This window comes from Camelus bactrianus, chromosome 6, assembly GCF_048773025.1.
Source record: "Camelus bactrianus isolate YW-2024 breed Bactrian camel chromosome 6, ASM4877302v1, whole genome shotgun sequence".
NCBI classification, from domain to species: Eukaryota; Metazoa; Chordata; class Mammalia; order Artiodactyla; family Camelidae; genus Camelus; species Camelus bactrianus.
Genome location: NC_133544.1, coordinates 83842772 through 83862090, shown reverse-complemented (window position 1 = coordinate 83862090; position 19319 = coordinate 83842772). Strand labels below are relative to the sequence as shown.

At 37.9% G+C, this 19319-nt stretch overlaps 1 protein-coding gene across 2 annotated transcripts in view; it reads left to right on the top strand.

Annotated features, from left to right (window-relative positions):
- Positions 1 to 19319, top strand: part of NEDD4 (NEDD4 E3 ubiquitin protein ligase) — a 123543-nt gene that overhangs the window by 29264 nt on the left and 74960 nt on the right. For both annotated transcript variants that reach the window (XM_074366168.1, XM_074366167.1), the window contains exon 5: positions 15868 to 15921. In XM_074366168.1, coding sequence (XP_074222269.1) covers positions 15868 to 15921 — 54 coding nt within the window. The remainder of the gene's footprint in view (positions 1 to 15867; positions 15922 to 19319) is intronic.

Genomic DNA, 19319 nt, shown 5'->3' with positions numbered 1-19319 from the left:
TATTGCTTGGAGAGAGTTTTTAAAGTGGTTGAGTTTTTTTTTTTTTTTTTTTTTATACTTATGTTATTATTATACTCTTTTTTTTTTGCATTTGTCTTAGAAATGTGTGGGAGGTTTTTTTGGTACACTTTACTATTTTCTTTTTTTTTGAATATCATTATTTGACACATGTAAAATAATGTTTAGTCATAAAAGGGTTAGATGTTTGTCTTGTTCCCAGTTTTAATGGGAATGCATCTAGCCTTTTTCCATTAAACATGGCTTTTTATTATTATCACATTAAAGACATATTCAGGTGTTATAAATTGTCTCGAGTGTTTAAAAAAATTAACACTTCCAGTTTTATTCATGATGCAGCAAGAGGGCCTTGAACTTAACCCAGTGCTGTAAACAACTGTAAAGCTGTTAAGGATTTTAGCAGGACCCAGAGCTCCCCCCATATATATATATTTCAAAATATATCCAGAATGATTTTGCATACTACAAGTCATGAAAATATGACCAGTTCTCAAAAGAAAAGACAATCAACAAATGCCAATCCTAAGATGATACAGACTTTGGAACTATTAGTAAAACCCTTAAAACCCTCCTTTATTAAAGGAGTTATTATAACCGTTACAACCATGCTTCATGACAAAGATAAAAGAGTCTTGAAATGAATGGGAAGATGGGAAGATAAGCATTCTCAGCAGAGAAATAAAACCTACAAAAAAAGAATGAAATCAAAAATTTCAAACTTAAGAATATAGTATCTGAAAATTAACCTGATAATAACTGAATGGAGATATCAGTGAATTTGAAGATAATCAGTGGATGTTATCTCATCCAAAGAAAAGAAAAACATGATTGGAAAAAGTTAGTAGTGCCTTAGGGACCTGTAGACAATGTTAAAAGAGTCTAATATTTGGATCATTTGAAGTCTGAGGAGAAGAGAAAAAAGACATTGGTGGAGAAAAGTACTTGAAGAAATAATAGGCTAAAACTTCTAAATTTATTGAAATACATGCATTTACAGATTAAAGAAGTTCAGTGAAACCCAAAGAAAGTATATGCAAAGAAAACCATGCTCAACACATTATAATCAGATTGCTGAAACCAAAGATAAAGAAAAGATCTTGAAAGCAGCCAGGGAAAATGACACATTATGTATAGGACAACAGTGATTCAAATAACTATGGGTTTCTCATCAGAAACTGTGATGAAACAGCATGACTAAGGTAGCAAAGAAAAAAAAGGACAGTCAATTCAGAATTCTATAACAAAAATATCCTTTGAAAATGACAGTGTAGTAAAGGTATTTTAAGCTGAGGAAAAATAAGAGAATTATACATGGAGAACTAAATACTGTTCTCTCAGTAATTGGTTAAAATAACTAGACAAAAAAACTGAGTAAAGGTATAGATTTCTTGAACAACGTAATCAAATCAGCTTTATCTAATTGACGTTTATGGACTGTCTACCCAACAACAGCAGAACACATAGGCTTTAAAATTGCACATGGAATATTTACTGAATAAACTGTGTCAAAACTCATACCTCAACAATTTTAGAAGAATAGAAATCATGCAAAATATGGTCTCTGACTATAATGGAATTAAAGTAGGAATTAGTAACACAAAAATATCTGAAAAATCCCCAAATACTTGGAAGTTAAACAGCATACTTCTAAATAATCTATGCAGCAAATCAGAATTCTCAAGGGGAATTAGAAAATATTCTAACAGAATGAAATAAAAATACAACATCAACATAGAGGACACTAATGAACTCATCTACGAAACAGAAACAGACTCCCAGACATAGTAAACAATCTTATGGTTACTGGGGGAAAGGGGGAGGGAAGGGATAAATTTGGAAGTTTGAGATTTGCAAATGTTTGCCACTATATATAAAAATAGATTAGAAAAACAAATTTCTTCTGTATAGCGCAGGAAACTATAGTCAATATCTTTTAATAACCTTTAATAAAAAGTATGAAAATGAGTTTATGTATGTATATGCATGACTGGGACATTGTGCTGTACACTAGAAATTGATACATTGTAACTGTACTTCAATTTAAAAAAACCACAACATCAGAATTGGTAGGATGCAGCTAAATCAGTGCTTAGAGAAAAATATTTATCATTAAATTATATTAGGGGCAAAAAAGGTCTTGAGGCATTAATCTAAGGTTCCTTCTTGAGAAACTGGAAAGTAGGATCATTACAGAACCAACAAACATTAAATGGATAATAATGGATACCATAAACAATTCTGTGCCCATAAATTCAATAACTTAGATGAAGTGGATCAATTCCTTTAAAGACACATACTACCAAAACTTTAATAAGAAATGAAAAGTTCTAAAGAGTTACCTGAAAAGTTCTATATCTCTTAAAGAAATTGCATTTGAAGTTAAAAACCATCCAACAAAGAAACCTTGAACCCAGATAGTTCCACTGTTAAATTCTACCATGCATTTAAGGAAAAAATAATTTCAATTCTACACGATGTCTTACTGAAACTAGAAGAGGAGGGAACATTTCCCAGTTCATTCATGAGGCCAGCACTACTCTTGATACCAAAAACTATATGAGGAAATAAAACTACAGACCATTAACCCTCATGATTATAGCCATTTTGTGGTTAGTTTACTAAACTGAGCCCCTTCCATTCTGAAAGTTTCAGTAATTTGTCCTGAAATTACTTATAGACCTGGGTTTGCCTTTCCTGTCTGCAGAACCTCAGCCAGCACGATTATCTGGGGGCTTTCAGAATTTGAGTTCCGTAGGGATAGAAACCCATGCAGAATTTTCATCCTTCCAGGGGACCCAGTTCACAGAGGAGGAGGTACAGGAATAAGCCCATGACCATTGTATCCATTGGTCACGTCATCTCCCACACCATCCAGAAGCGGGTAGCCTCACAGAGCACTGGTGGCCTAGTGAAGGCACAGCTGAAGCACCATGAGGCTGTGTTCACAACAGAATACATGGCTCAGGAACTAAGGAATAGAAGTGGGAGAGACCCCACTTACCATCAGTTCCAAAGACCCCCTGCAGGACTGTGTGCTTCCTGTCGCTGGAACTCTGGGCTCTGCTGAGCTAAATAAAGGTCCAAGTCCCCAGAGGGAACACAGCTTTCTAGGCTACATATTAAGGATCTTGTTGAACCATAGTCTATAGCTGCTGCCCAGGACTCTGGACTCCTTGTTTCCAGGAACCAACAGGTGATTAAGGCTGTTACCTGGTTTCTCCAGGGACCAGACTGGAGAATTCAAAGAACGTATTACAGAAACCATTCTGGTGTCCTTTAGGTCTTTAGTGGTGGTACTAGTCTCTGACATTCCTACTAGGTTGCAATATTTTTGTTTGTTTCTTAAATAGCTTTATTAAGATATAGTTAATATAGCATACAATTATAACCCAAAGTGTGCAGTTCAGTGGTTTTTAGTATATTCTCAGAGTTGTGCAACCATCACCAAAATCAATTTTAGAACATTTACATCACCCCAAAAAGAAACCCCATACCCACCATCTGTCACTCCTCCTTTTCCCCCAATATCTGCCCCACTTCCCAGGCAACCACCAATCTACTTTGTCTCTTAAAGAGACTTGCCTATTTTGGACATTTCACATAGAAGCTGTCATATAATACGTGGTCCTTTGTGTTTGGCTTCTTTTCACTAAGCATAATGTATGTTTTCAAGGTTCAACTGTGTTATAATGTATGTATCAGTACTTAATTTCTTTTTATTGCCAAATAATATTCCATTATTTGCATAACCATACTTTATCCATGCATCAGTTGGACATCTGGGTTGTTTCCACTTTTTAACTATTACGAATAATGGTGCTGTGAATATTTGCATACAAGTTTTTGTGTGAGACCTCTATTTTCATTTTGGGGGGTTATATACCTAGAGGTGGGATTGCTGGATCCTACGAGGAACTGCCAAACTGTTTTTCAAAGTGACTTTACCATTTTACATTCCCACCAACAGAGTGTGAGAGTTCTCACTTCGCTACATCATTGGCAACTCTTGTTATTATCTGACTTTTTATCATAGCCCTTCTAGTGGGTGTGAAATGGTATCTTATTGTGGTTTTGATCTGCATTTCCCTGATGACTAACAGTGTTGATCACCTTTTCATGAACTTATTGGCCAGTGGTGTATCTTCTTTGGAGAAATGACTATTGAATCCTTTGTGCATTTTATAATTGGGTTGCTTGTCTTTTTGTTACTGAGTTGTCATAGTTCTTTATATTTCTAGATACAAGTGCCTTGTCAGATACAAAATTTGCAAAAATCTCTCCCATTCTTTGGGTTGTCTTTTGACTTTATTGACGGTGTCCTTTGAAGGCACAAAAGTTTTTAATTTGAATGATGTTCAGTTTCTCTTTTCTTTTGTTCCTTGTGCTTTGCTGGAGTATCTAATCAATATTGTTTTAGATTTACTGTCTTGACCAGAGGGAGGACAGTTCCAGAGGCTTGCACTTTGCCTTCTCACTATGATAGCACCTATCCCACCAGCCATGGACTCACTGTGGTGGTGGCAGTGAGGAGATCCAGCTTCTGGTATGTCAGCCCCAACTGCACACTTGAAAACCAGGGAAGTGACTATTGGGTGGATCCACAGAGCTAATGAACTCAATGTAAGCTGAACTTTAGCCAGGACTCCATTTGTTATCTGATCCCTGTAAATCTTTGCTTTACTATGGAAGCCGTGATGATGCTTTGGCTTTCTGTTTCCAACAGTCCTCAGTATATCTGATTATTCTTTTCCCCCAGTATACAATTGCCCAAGTAAATGGCCATAGTCCTTTTGGAGGAGGAAGGAAGGAGTCATTACAATATACACTTCCTGCAGTGATGTAGACAGATTCCTTCCTCCTAAGGACTAGGTTACTTCTTCAGTCAGTGGGTTTGGGATCTGAAAAGTGGCTCCGGTTGGGGAACTAGACGAGGGGTTATTTTTAAATTGGGGCAATTGTCCGAAGCCACCTGCCTCTTCCTTCCTCCTTCTTACAGTTGTAGATGTTAAGCAGCACTTTTGTTGGCCACCTGCCCATTTTGCCCCTAGGGGTGCCATGCTCTGCACTCTGCAGGTCAGGTCAGGTCAGCTTCATGCCCGTCTGACCTGGCTGGTCATTACAGTAACTGTAGCCTCCTTGATTCTGGCAGTGAAACGCCACTGCCTGGTCTCCATTACTGGGGAAGTGTAGGATCATCCCCGTGGCTATTAAGGAGCCCAGCTCTGTGACCACTTCTCCTGCCATCAGTCCTGGCAGGTGGAAGAGAGCCAGCACTGCACTTCTTGGTGATGCTGCTGCCCCTGTCACCAACACATGCCTGGTGACTGTGTTTCATGCTGTCCTCTCGGCCCAGTCATGGAACGTAAGCATCTGGCAGGGATTTTGGCCTCATGTAATATATAAATATAAATATAAATATAAATATAAATATAAATATAAATATATATATACATATATATACACATATATATATAAATATATATATATGTATATATATATATTTTTTTAATTCCATCTACCAACTTCGCTCGGCCTTTTTATTCCTCCCCCTGCTGTATGCCAGGGCAACTCAGGCATTTTGAGGTGGCTCATTATTTTTTCAGGCTTCTAGGAGCCACTCTAGCAGCAGGCTAGCCTCATCTCATGGGGTTCTTGACCGGATGTTCAATCCTTTGTCCTGAGAAAGTGCCCTCAAGTCAATAAATTCTTGCTTATCTAGTCTTATGTTTCTGCCTCTTTGATCAAGCGTCATAGTCCCAGGGGTATTCCTCTGGCTCCAGCCAGAACATGCTATTTAATTCTTGAAGCTTCTTCCAGATGCAGTCTCTTTCATCCTATATCAGGCCCAGCTGGGTTATGATGGGATTTGACACTGGTTATTATCTTGATAACCAGGAGAGAAGAGGGGGCAACTCCTGAGGAGGGAGCACAGGGAGCAGCCTCTGCAGTGTCTTCCTGCACGGGGGATGTGCTCGCTCTTCTTATGCAGGGGTGGGGCTGCTTGACTCTGCAAGCTCTGAGGGTTCAGAGGTCTGTGGAACCAAAATTTTCAGGAGCATCCATCCAGATCCTCCGGTCCCACATGTCAGGGTCCCAGGTTTTCCCAGCCAGGGCCCTGACATGAATGTAATAGACCCGCAGTGACTGAGCATTTAAATGTCTCTGAGCTCTGCAGCCCTGTCACCTCTGAGTCTGCTCGTCAGTTTTGTCCTCTTTTCCACTTTAGGAGGTGCAGGCTTCTTTATAAGCTACCAAAGAGGCCCTCTGTCTCTCAGATTTAACCCTTAGCCATTTGTTAACTGCCCTTAATTTCTCGGTGTCTCTCTGCAAGTCATTAATACAGCACAGTGATAACTAGCCAACTTCATTGTCCTTGTAGGCATTGTTCTTCCCTTACCTTTCAAGTGCCTTAAACATCAAACTGGCTAGGGTGTCCCCTCCACCAGGACATTCATTTCCCCAGGACACCACCGGAGAAATCTGTAGGAACTGGACCACCATCTTATGTCAGAGACTGATTCTCTGTGTCCCACATTCTGCTAAGGATGGGGAGATCCTTGCCAGATGAGTGAGCATGGGCTGGTCCTGAGCCCCACTACTTGTGCCATCTGTGTTGGTTTGGGCCCTCTCAGAAACAGACACCAAGATGGAATGAGATATGCAGGAGGTTTATTGGGGAAGCACCTGTGAAGGTCAGACAGGAAGGACACAGATGGGGAGAGCCTTCTCATCATGATGCAGCCTTAAGACCTGTGCAAGGAGAGGGGTGAAAAGTTTGGGTAGGAAGAGCCTCACACTGCAGCACGGTGCTGAGAAAGTCCCATCCAGGCGGATGGAGAGTTTCCCAGCAAAGGTTGTCTGTTAGAGAAGTCTTGTGTTGGGCAAGAATGGCCAGGCTCTAGAACCCTTGCTGTGCCCAGTCTTTGAGAGCAAGCAAAGAGAACCCAACGGGTAGATTCAGAGGTGCGTGGTCAGCGGGGGCTGCCAGTCAACTCTGCAGATTCTCTGGGAGGAGATCTGAACATGATCCAAGTGGCTTCACTCTGCCTGTTGTAATTGTGATGTTTAAGGTGCCTGTTGTAATCCTTAGAGCTGCCGTGAAGAAATCAAAATGAAAAATTGTAGGTCAAAGTCTAATAAAGGGAATAAAATGGAATACCAAGAAATACTTGATTAGTAATTCTTTAAAAGACAAAAGGGAAGAAATGAGGAATAAAAAATCAAAAATAAATGGAAAGATAATAGCAAACCGTCTCAATAATTACAAAAAAAAAAAAAAGCAAGATTCAGCTGTAGGCTGTTCACTTGGAGTATAGAGATACAGACAGGTGAAAAGTAAAAGTGCAGGAAAAGGTAGGCTATACACACACTAAGCCAAACAAAACAAAACCCTGCTGTGGCTGTAATATCATTAGATGAAACAGACTTCAGAATGCAGAGTATTACCAGAGAGATTTCATGATTATTGAAGCACTTATTCATCAGAAAGACATACAGTCCTGTGTATACACCTGATGAAAGGACTTCAAGATTATGAAGCAAAAATGGACAGAACTAAATGGAGAAATACATAAATCCAGAATAATTGAAGATTTTATCACTTCTCTCTCAGAAATTGCTAAAACAACTAGACCAAAAAAAAAAAAAAAAGCCAGTAAGTACATAAAAGATTTGAACAGCACTATCAACTTACAGTTCTATCTATTTCATGGATAGAACACTGTATCTGATACAGCATACCTCGGAGACATTACAAATTCAGACCACTGTAATAACGCGTGTACCATAGCAAAGTGACTCAGATGAAGTTTTTGGTTTCTCAGTAAATATAAAAGTTATATTTACACTATACGATTATACTATACTATATATTACACTATACTTAACAAAGGGTGCAATAGCTTTATGTCTAAAAAAAGTATGCATACCTTAATAAAAAATATTGCTAAAAATGCTAGCCATCATCAGAGCCTTCAGCAACTCATAATCTTGCAATAGTAACATCAGAGATCACTGATCACAGATCACCAGGACAAATGTAATAATAATGAAAAAGTTTGAAATATTGTGAGAATTGCTAAATGGGACATAGAGACATGAAGTGAGCAAATGCTTTTGGAAAAATGGCACTAAAATACTTGCTCAACACAGGTTTGCCCCAAACCTTCAATTTGTAAAAAATTGCAAAATCTTTGAAACACAGTTAAACAAAGTATGCCTGTACCTGAAGAATATCTATTCTTTTTAACATTGATAGACAACAAACTTATGGTTACTGGAGGGACGGGAGTGGGAAAGGATAAACTGGGAGTCTGAGATTTGCAGATACTGACTCATATACATAAAATAGATAAACAAGTTTATACTGTATAGCATAGGGAACTATATCTTGTAGTAGCTCATGGTGAAAAAGAATATGAAAACAAATGTATGTACATTCATGTACGACTGAAACATTGTGCTGTACGCCAGAAATTGACACAACATTGTAAACTGACTATACTTCGATTAAAAAAAAGAACAATTTTTGGCATTGAAACGTTCCCTAAGATAGACCATCTATTGGGCCGTAAAACAAGTCTGAATACATTTAAAAGACTTGAGATTCAACAGAGTATGTTCTCCGATTACAGTAGACTTTGAATAGAATTCTGGAATGTGTATCTGGGAAATACATGTGTATATCTGGGTATATCAGTATATCAGGAAAATCCACAAATATTTGGAAATTAAACGTTTTAAATAAGCCATGCATCAAAAAGGAAATCATGAGGAAAATTATAAATCATTTTCACTGGTAATGAAAGTGTAACACATCAGAATATGGGGTGAGTTAATTCATTGCTTGGAGAGAAATTTACATCTTTAAATGCTTATGTACAAAAGAAAAAGTACTTAAAATCAATTATCTGTTTCTACCTTAAGCAAAAAATAAAAAAGTAGAGGGAAGGAGTATAGAAATCAGTAAAATAGAAAATGAATGAAAAGTAGAGAAAACAAATGAAACTAAAGGTGGTTCTTTGACAAGATTAATAAAATGGATGTACCACAGCTAACCCAAATAAGAGAGAGAAAACTCAAATGGCCAGTATCAGTAATGAAAGGAACATCAAAATATGGGTAGAAAGAGATAATGTGGATATCTGTTAGATGAATTAAAATTGCAATTGAAATTGTAAAAAATTTTCAATTTAAAATTGTAATAAAAAACCTTCCCATTATTTTTATGATCTTAATTTCCTATTAGAAAGGATATTTGAAAGTCAGTACTGCTCTTGAATTGGAGCTGTTACCACAAAAATGAGAAAGAAGGTCATTTGTAAATGATAAACCAGGCTCAGAATGCTACTGCCTTTTATTCATTGTTTCTTTTTCCATAGCTTCACTATTACCAAATGTTCTAGACAGTATTACTTTATTCTGGGATCATAGACTGCAATCAGAAATTTGCAAATTTATTGCAACGGTAGCTAGATAAATTTGTGTGAATCAATGCTAGTTCATCACAGCTGGATATAGAACTGGAAACACAAGGTGATTTAGTACTTGCTATACAAAGGACATAATTATATGTGGGCTCCTGTTTTCTTCTTTGTCATTTTTATCATTATTTATACGTAGCACAAAATGTTTTCAATTGAATGTATTCACATAAAAATGTCTGTTGAGATATTACAGTAAAAACTTGGGTATTGGGCATTCAGCCAAATGGAAATTGTGGCCAGGAGTTGAAGGGAACCTTTATCTCATTGAGAAAACATGAGGTTCAAAGAAAGTTTTTGGGGGAGAACTATTATTGGTGGATTAACAAACAGGGAAGACTCCAAATTGAAGTTCATGCTCAATAGCACACGATAGTAAAATTTACGCTCAAGGTTGCTCACATGAGACCAAGGGAGGCAAGTTAACAGGAGGGGAAAAGTTCGACACATTAGGTGTGAAATACACGTTATATGCTCTGAGAATCAGCATCGTGTATGAGCATCTGGAAAAGATCGCCCACTCCATTCCCTGTATGCCCATGGTGCTCCTTTTGTATCTTGAGTATTCATACTCATCATGTTTTATTTCCATAATGCTTATATATGTTCACGTATGTATTAGTGTTATGTTACAGAAACAACATAACTTGTACACCATGGATACTTTTATAAAGAGAAATAAAAATCAGCCATAATTTAATCTCCATTAAACCATCACTGATTGTGTGATTTTCTGGTATTTTTTCCTAAGTGTTTTTATTCATGTATGTATACTTCCCCACCTCCTTACACATACAAAAAATTGGTGTGGTATTTTTCTCTACTTATTCCCCAGTCACTTAACTAATGCTTCTTGTTGGAGTGGGCAGGGCAGGGAGGGTGATATGGCTCAGTGGTAGAGCACATGCTTAGCATGCACGAGGTCCTAGGTTCAATCCCTGGTACCTCCATTAAAAAAAAAAGAATTAAGAGAGGGTTGTTGGTCTCACCCTAGGCCACCATGGCACCAGTGGAAAAGATGTCACCCTACCCATCAACTGTGGCTTAAGTTACTTGATAAAGTATGGTACCCCTAAAAATGTGTAGAATGGTTAGCTAATGCTTGTGACTGTGAGGCCATCGTCCCTACCCTCAGTGAAGCTTACTGTCTACTGTGGGCCCCTATGAACTAGTCTCTCAGAGTAATTGCCAGTGTGCTGAGCCTTGTGAAGGGGAAAACACTGGGTGCTAAGGAGTGAATCTGAGGGGATGTAAGAGAATTTGTGGGGTGTGAGGTACTTAGGGAAGGCCATTCTGAAGTGTATCATTGAGGATGCTTTCAGCTTCAAGACTTAAAGTGACAACTAAAGCTGGCTTGAACAATAGGCACATTGATTATCTCTCCTCACAAGCATCATAGCAGAAAGGGGGTGACTGCAGCAGCTGAACAGTCGTGTTGAACCCAGCCTCTCGGGGATTCTCTGGGCTTTCTCTCCACGGTCACGAGAAGCTTGCAGCAGTTCCAGATGACATAGCCTCCCATGATGAGGTAGAAAAGGGGGAGTTTCTCCTACATGTCTCTTTCAAAAAGTGAAGAACCCTTTTCCAAAAGTTTCCCGGGAGACCTTTTTTCATATCTCTTGGGCCAGAATTGTGTTGTGTGTGTATTTATAACCTAGTGATTGGTAAGAAGAATAGAATTACCCGGAGGCTTAGATGAGTCAGAAGTCAATCCCGGGAGTGGTGAGCAGCTGCCTGTAAGCCTGACACACATCACCATCCAATATTTGAATAAAGTCAGAATTCTGTTAGCTAGGGGAAAGGATGGGATGCCCCATTAGCAAAGCACTAAGTAACTTATGGTTTAGCTACGTAATAAAATCCTCATCAGCTGTTTAAAAAGAGACAGACATATGTGTATTGATAGGATGTTAGTGTCAAAACATTAAATAAAGGAACAAAGGTATAGAACACTGTGTATATGATGCACCTATTTATGTAAAAACAGAACAGCTCTCTTGTTTGCTGGTATTTGCAGAAAACACTTCTGGAAGGACCTAAGAAACTGTTCACTCTGTTCTCCCTGAGGGTGGGAAAAGGGTGAGAGATTTATGATTCACTGTACTGTATATCTTTTTTACTGTTTGGGTTTTTCTTCCATGGCTGTGTATCTGTAATTTATATTTGTTGATTAGAAATAACTAACTGTGTAGAGAAACAATGTAGAAAGACATAAAACATGTAAATAAAATGCCAAGATATTTTTTATTTATATAATGCTTTATGCTTGTGAAAATACTTATCTGGTTCATTTATTTTTTTAATGCAGGTTTTATTTTAAAATCTACTTAACACATATGTCCACACAAAAACTTGTACAGGAATGTTCATAGCATCATTATTCGTTATAGTCAAAAAGTAGAAACAATCCATATGGCCATCAACAAATGGATGGATAAACAGAAGAGGGTATATACATACAATGGGACATTATTCAGTTATAAAAAGAAATGTGAGGAGGACATAGCTCAAGTGGTAGAGCGTGTGCTTAGCATGCACGAGGTCCTGGGTTCAATCCCCATACCTCCATAAAAAATCAATAATTAAAATAAATAAACCTAACTACCTCCCCCCCCAAGGAAAAAAAAGTTAAAAAAGACATGAAGTACTGACACGTGCTACAACATGGGTGAACCTCAAAAACATTATGCAAAGTAAAAGAAGCCAGTTACAAAAAGCCACATACTGTAAGATTCCACTTATGTTAAATGCAATAGGCAAATGTATAGAGACAAAAAATAGATTAGATGTTGCCTGAGATTGAGGCAGTTGAGGTGAGATTAGGAGGGACTGCTAAAGGGCCTGGGGTTACTTTTTGCGGTGATGAAAATGTTCTAAAATTGTGATGGTGGTTGCACATTCTGTGAATGCACTAAAAACCATTGAATTGTACATTTTCAATGGGTCATTTACATGGTATGTACATTATATCTCAGTAAAACTAAATTTTTAGGGTGCCTGAACTGTTTTTTTTCCTGCAGGCACCAGCAGAATTTCCAGGAACATTTCTTCAGGTTCTTTACGAACACCATAGAATAAATTGACATTTATCAGTACCTTTGTCCTTCTTTGAAAACTTGGTTACCCTGCTGGCAAGTTGTGTTTTCTCTACTCTTTTATGCATTTATGGACTTAACATACTTTTCAAAAAGCTTATTGCCAGAATTTTTATTTTTGTTTCTTCTGCTTTCATCTTTCCTATAAATATGACCCTGTAAACTCAGGGTTTTGTGACCATAGCTTTACTCCTATTTTTAATAAATTTAAAAAAATCATCTCATCAAAGAATTCACACGTAGCTTGAAAATGAGATCGGATAAAGGGACTTGTAATGGAAAGCAGCAGACTCTGGGGCTCCATGTTCTCCCCTGCTTCCCCGCTTCCCAGAAGGAACCACGGTTTAACTGCTCCTGTTTGTCATTCTGGTCATTATTCCCATTCTGTGGACTAGCTCACACATCCACGTCCCAAACTGAGTTCCACATATGACAGATAAGTAGACAGCCAATTTACGTATGGCCAGTAGACGGCCACTGGTTCCCATCAGCTATGAAAATTTTTGTGTGAATAATTTCTTTAATGATTTCCTTCCCTCCATGTCATCGTTCGAGGAGCCCAGCCAGGTGCAGGGTTGCTGAGGCTGATTGCTCTCTTTCTCAGTCAGAATTCCTCAGGTGAACCGCAGAACCCAGAAGTTGATTAGAGTGACATTTTCCTCACATAGTCCAAGGACAGTCTCATGCAGTTGCTGTCCTGGATATATAGGAGATAAATCAATAGATAACATACAGTAAATGTCTTAGGACAGGAGTCAGCAAAAATGTTTATAAAGGTCTAGGTAGTAAATATTGTAGGTGTCACAGGCCGGGGGCAAAAATTGAGGCTATGATGTGGATACTTAGATATCTGTTTAAAATGTAACCATTTTAAAATGGAAAAAAAATACTCTTTTGTGCTATTTAAGTAAGCAGGTGCCTGGCTGGATTTGGCCCATAAGCTGTAGCTTACTCACCCTCTGTTTTAGGGCATTAGGGCTTAATTCTTTCACTGAATCTGTTCAGAAAACCCTCTTTTTATGTTCTCTCATATTTTTCTTCAGCTTAGCTTTTTGTTCTACATTTTGGAAGATTTTTAAAAATTTACCTTAAATTGCTTTTATTTGAATTCAACTGCCATTTTTAGTAGCAATGCCACTGCTTTGTTCTCCAGTTGTCTTTTTTTTTTATAGTGTCCTGTTTTTGCTTTATGGTTGCAAGACTTTCCCAGATGTCTGTAAGGATACTCCTTACCGCTTTAAAAAGTGTTTTCTTTTGTTTCCTAAGTATCTCTCATCGCTTCATGCCTGAGTTACTAGGGCCACAGTCCCTGTGGACTCCAGGCGCTTTCTCTAGTCCAGTTCATCTTGTGTATCACTGACAAAATAATATGACATAGGAGCTATGTCTTATTATTTTTTTCCTTTAAAAGCTTTATTTTCTTCCCTACCAGTCAAGTCTTAATTCGTTTTCTGGATACCAGTGCCCTCAGCCTGGCTCTACCCTAACTAACGGAATTTTTTTTTTACCATTTTCTAATACAAAAATGTTCTTACCAGCCTAATCTTCTTAGCTCATGCTCATTCTGCCCCCCGTGCCTTTGCTCCTGTGATGTCTTGCTGTGAATGCCCTCTATACCTTCTTACTCAAATTCTTCCCACCTTTCAAGTCTTAGCTCAAGTGTCGTCTCCTCCCCAAAACTCCCTCGACATCTTCTTAGAGCAGATTGTTGTCTTACACTCTTCTGCTAGCCCCACGGCGTCTAGCCCTTGAGTGGGGCTTCCATCCTCATGGTTGCTCCCTGGTCACCATGTGACTGGAGCGGTGCCAGCTGTCCTGACCAAGTTCCACGCAGGAAAAAGAAATGCAGAGGACAAAAGGGACACCCCTCCCAGCTGTGTCAGCTGCATTTCAAGAGCTCTCCCAGTAGTCGCATCCGACGACTGCCAGTAGGTTTCCTCTCTGGTCGCCCCTAGGTGCGAGGGAACCCCTTTAGGGAGTTGTATTGAGAGTCTCAATGTTGAACAAGTCCAGAGGGCACTGTTCACATAGAAAACAGTACATAAAATAGAATGGAGTGTTCCAGATTTTGATCTGGGTGATGATACCACAGTATACATGTATGAAAAATCATCAAGCTGTATATTTAATGTTAGTAAACTTTATACTTTACTGAACTTATATAATACTTCATTTTAAAAAAAGCCCACCCCCCGCAGAGTTGTACAGTGGACCCCAGGCCCATTGCTGCAGGTAAAATTAGAATTATGTCCTCAGAAGGACATCAGGGAGAGTGGACATTGGGTTAAGTATCTAAATATCTTTGTCACACATAGAGGACGTTTATCTGAAGGCTATCAATATTTTTGACAGGTAAACCAAAGTTTTGAGATATCTCAGTGTTTAATGTAGTATATTTATCATAGGGAAAGTATCAACTTAAATGTGAGAATATTTTATACATCATCTGAACTTCTGGTATAAAAAATTATTAAAGACTTCCTTTGTGTTTGATATTTAGTAGATATTTAACTTGATGTTGAAACATTTCAGCAAAAATTAAAGCATTGGCTTTGAAAAACAACATGTTAAGTTTTACTCTTGCTGTAAGACATAAACAGTAAGTGAAAACTCAGTGTATACTTTATGACTGCTTGTGTACTTTATATAGAACGACAAATGGTTTTATCAAGTCAGTACTGAAAGGATTCAGAACACTAGTTTCCATAAAATCAACATCCGCTTTGGGTAGTTCTAACCTGATAAGTAAAAAGTGAGTACATAAAATTGATAATAAGTTAAAATCTAATCTATATTTTAAGTGCTTGCAGATACTTAATTTCTTGAAAATTTATCTTACTTTCTTTTATTCTATTTTAGAAAAAATGGAAAAATAAGCAACCAATTTGTTGTTATAGTAAAACTATTAGGAAATGGGTGACACGTGACTGGCCTGCGCTTTTGTATTAAGTATTTCGTGTGATGTAAAATACATTGTAAATAACAGGAATTAGGAAATGGGAGCATTTTCAAGCATTTATTTCTCAGTGTCTGTGGGTTGATGTTCACTTCTTTTTTGTTGTTTGTTTTCTTTTAATTTTTACTAAAGTACAGTTGATTTACAATGATGGATTCGTTTGTGATATTCAGCAAAGTGATTCAGTTGTGTATATGTGTGTATATATATATGTACTTTTTCAGATTCTTCGCCATTACAGGTAATTTTATAAGATATTGAATATAGTTCTGATATTCACTTGTTTTTAAAGAAAGGTTGTGTTTTCCTTACTTAGGTCCACCCGCAGGAGCACCGACTTCTTTTTGAAGTGTTTGATGAAAATCGATTGGTAAGTTAACATTGTATGAGTGTGAATTGCGAAGCAAGGGTGTGTAGTTCAGTAGAGCAGGAAGGAAAAGTGGGCTGGGCACCTGTGAGGTGAGGGGTGCTCTGGGGCTGGTTATGGAGAACTCTGGATGAAATGGTGGATAGATACAGTCTTTTCCCCTCTTCCCTGGTGCTGCTCTCTACCCTTCTCCTCCCAGCACCTCTCCTGATTGTCAGTTCTCAACAGATTACACAGTCTTCCTCAAGGCTTGTGAGAGGAGAGGGCAGGAAAGCCTGTGTCTCTGTCTTGCCTTCCTCATGTCCATGCTTGTACCCTGGTCGGTAGTCCAGGCTCAGGGAGCCGCCCCCCCCTCACTCCAGTGGATTTCTTGGGGTTACCTGTATCCAGTTACAACATGCCATCTACCCCCTCATCCCCACTCATCTACAGAGGAAAGCTGTCCTCTCTACACCGATGACATAAAGTCCTCTAAGGGATTGTCAGCCCTTAGAGGGAGAAAAAGCAAAGTTAAATTTGATTTTATTTTTATGAAAGGATAGTTCTGATTCCTGATTTCCTAAAGACTACCTTTTTTAAAATCAAGTATCATTGATTTACATATTGTGTTAGTTTTAGGTGTACAGCTAAGTGATTCAGTTATATATATATATTTTTTTCAGATTCTTTTCCATTTTAGGTTTTTACAAGATACTGAATATAGTTCCCTGTGCTATACAATAAATTCTTTTTTTTTAATTGCAGTACAGTCAATTACAATGTGTCAATCTCTGGTGTACAGCACAATGTCCTAGTCATGCACATACATACATATATTTGTTTTCATATTTTTTCCATTAAAGGTTATATACAATAAATACTTGATGTTTATCTATTTTATGTATAGTGGTATGTATCTGTTAATCCCAAATTCCTATTTTATCCCTCCTGTCCCCCACCCCCGCCCCCACCACTTTCCCCACTAAACTATCTTGAAATCCTATCCTTTTCCTAATTTGTCTCTTTGGAACCTTATTTCAAATCTCCTTTTCAGCATCATACTTTATATTTTAAACCTGTAAGATTTGAGTATGAAGGTACAAAAACAGTCTTACATATTCAAAGCACATCAGAAGCATTTATTAAACAGAAACACCAAAAAAGAAATTAAACAGTCTTATTTGTTTTGTAGCTAACAAAGAAACTGGATTTTTTTTTAAGTATCTATTTTTAGTGTTGGAGTACATAACACGTTTTTTTTTCCTCCTCAAGAAGTGAAAGCTATACTAGTAACAGAAGATGTTGCAATGAAATCTGTTCGTTAGCATCATAATAAGCAACGGTGCTGTTTTGCTGCCGAGGGCGACGCCATCACTACCTGGCAGTCTCAGTTTGTAAGCTGAGTGATGGCTGTTGATGATTCGGTTATCAGATTTAGTTAGTTGCGGAGCACTTGGTTTTCTGTTTGTATTTTTGCTTTTTTTTTTTTAAATAGAATAGGGAACGGTTTCTATTTTTCCCCTGTCTCTCCAGATCTGTTTTCCTTCTAGATAAGACCAGATGAAATTTAGTGTTGGTGTTTTTTCAGTCATGAAATATACATACAAAAAAGTAGATATAACATGAATCTTTGTTATAAATAATAAGACACATATCTGTACACTTATGACTCAAGAACTCAAACATTACCAAAATCTTCAGAACCCCTCATACCCCTCCCCAATCTTATTTTCTTCCCCCACCAGTAGTAGCCACTGTCCTGAATTTTGTGTTTATCATTTCTTTGCTGATTGAAATATTTTTATCAGGTACATATGTACGTCTAAAAACAGTAGTTTCCTTTTCATATTTCTGAATTTATTAAAATAGCAGTGCTTTGTATACTTTCCTCTGTGACATGCTTTTTTGCTTGGTGTTATGTTTGTGACATTGATCCTTAATAACTCATTTTCACAGATGCGTAGTTTTCCCTTCGTCTACAAATGCTAAAATACTGTAATGTATGTATTTATCCTCCTTAGTAGGTGTTAGTGTTGTGTCCAGTGTTGAGCTATTACCAATTGATAGACATTCTTGCTATGTTTCCTGATATATGAGTGTATCTCCGAGATTGGTATTTGGGGTTGAATTGTTGGGTCATGGTATTACTGTGTTATTTTTCCACTGAAGTGAATTTCTCCCTGATTTTGGGTACATCACTGGTGAACTATTTTATTCGAGTTACTGGCATATTGTCCACAAGGAGGGACAGCTCATGTTGGTGCTCTACACCCTGCTTGTAGTTGTCAAGTCTTTTTTGTGGGAAACCTTGGTGTAGTGTATCTCTTCACTTGCCAAAATTGATGTTTGTCATACTCTGATCGGTGCATGAACATGCTTTGAGTGTTTACAATGTGTAAAGCACTATACAGAGCATCGTGATATGTCGAAAGAAAAAAAGAGTTGCTTCTGATACTAACAGTTGGATATTTCTAGACTTATAAACATAATATATAAAGAAAGCAAAAAGAAAACAATGCATTGATGAGAATGTTATAGATTCCATACCAAATCAGAAGACCTGTCATAGTCCTTCTGGTGATTTGGCGTGTGAGCTTGTAACCCAAGACAGGTTATTTAATCCTTCTGAAAATATTTTCTCATGTTTAAAAAATGGGAATAACAGTATTGGCCCTATCTATCAATAAATGTATTGTGAACATGAAATGAGACAGTGGCTATCAAAGCACTCTGAACATCTTTCATTGATACACACACAAGCACACACACAGAATGAAAGAAGGAGGGAAAGAAAGAGAGAGATTGATTTATTTTAAGGAATTTTAAGGAACTGGTTTATGTGATAGTGGAAGCCGGCATGTCTGAAATCTGTGAGGCAATGCTGGAGGTTGAAGATTCAGGTAAGATTCAGGTTAATGCAGCTGAAATCTGCAAGGCAGGGCAGCAAGCTGGAAACTCGGGCAGGGTTTCTGTGTTACAGTCTTGAGGCCGAGTTGCTGCTTCAGGCAACCTGTCGTGGCTCTTAGGGCTTTTAACTGATTGGGTGAGGCCCACCACACTATGGAGAGCATTTTGCTTTACTCAAGAATCCACTGATTTAAATATTAGTCACGTCTAAAAATAGCTTCTAGCAACATCTCAATGGGTGTTTGACCTAATAACTGGGCAAAATAGCTTAGCCAAGTCCACACATGCAATTAACCATCACAGTGGATATTGGCCGTTAAAGTTCTAGTCAATGATGAGGGTTTTCCAGAGCCTACCCATAGCATGTAAGTAATCCCATTGTTTTCTGTGTAGATAATCAATAACCAAATATCTCAGGATGTGGGGCCCCGAGCTTCAATCTAATCCTAAGACATTATCTGTTTCATTCCAGAATATGAAATCCTATAGGATTTGCCTAGATTCCTCCGAGTTGA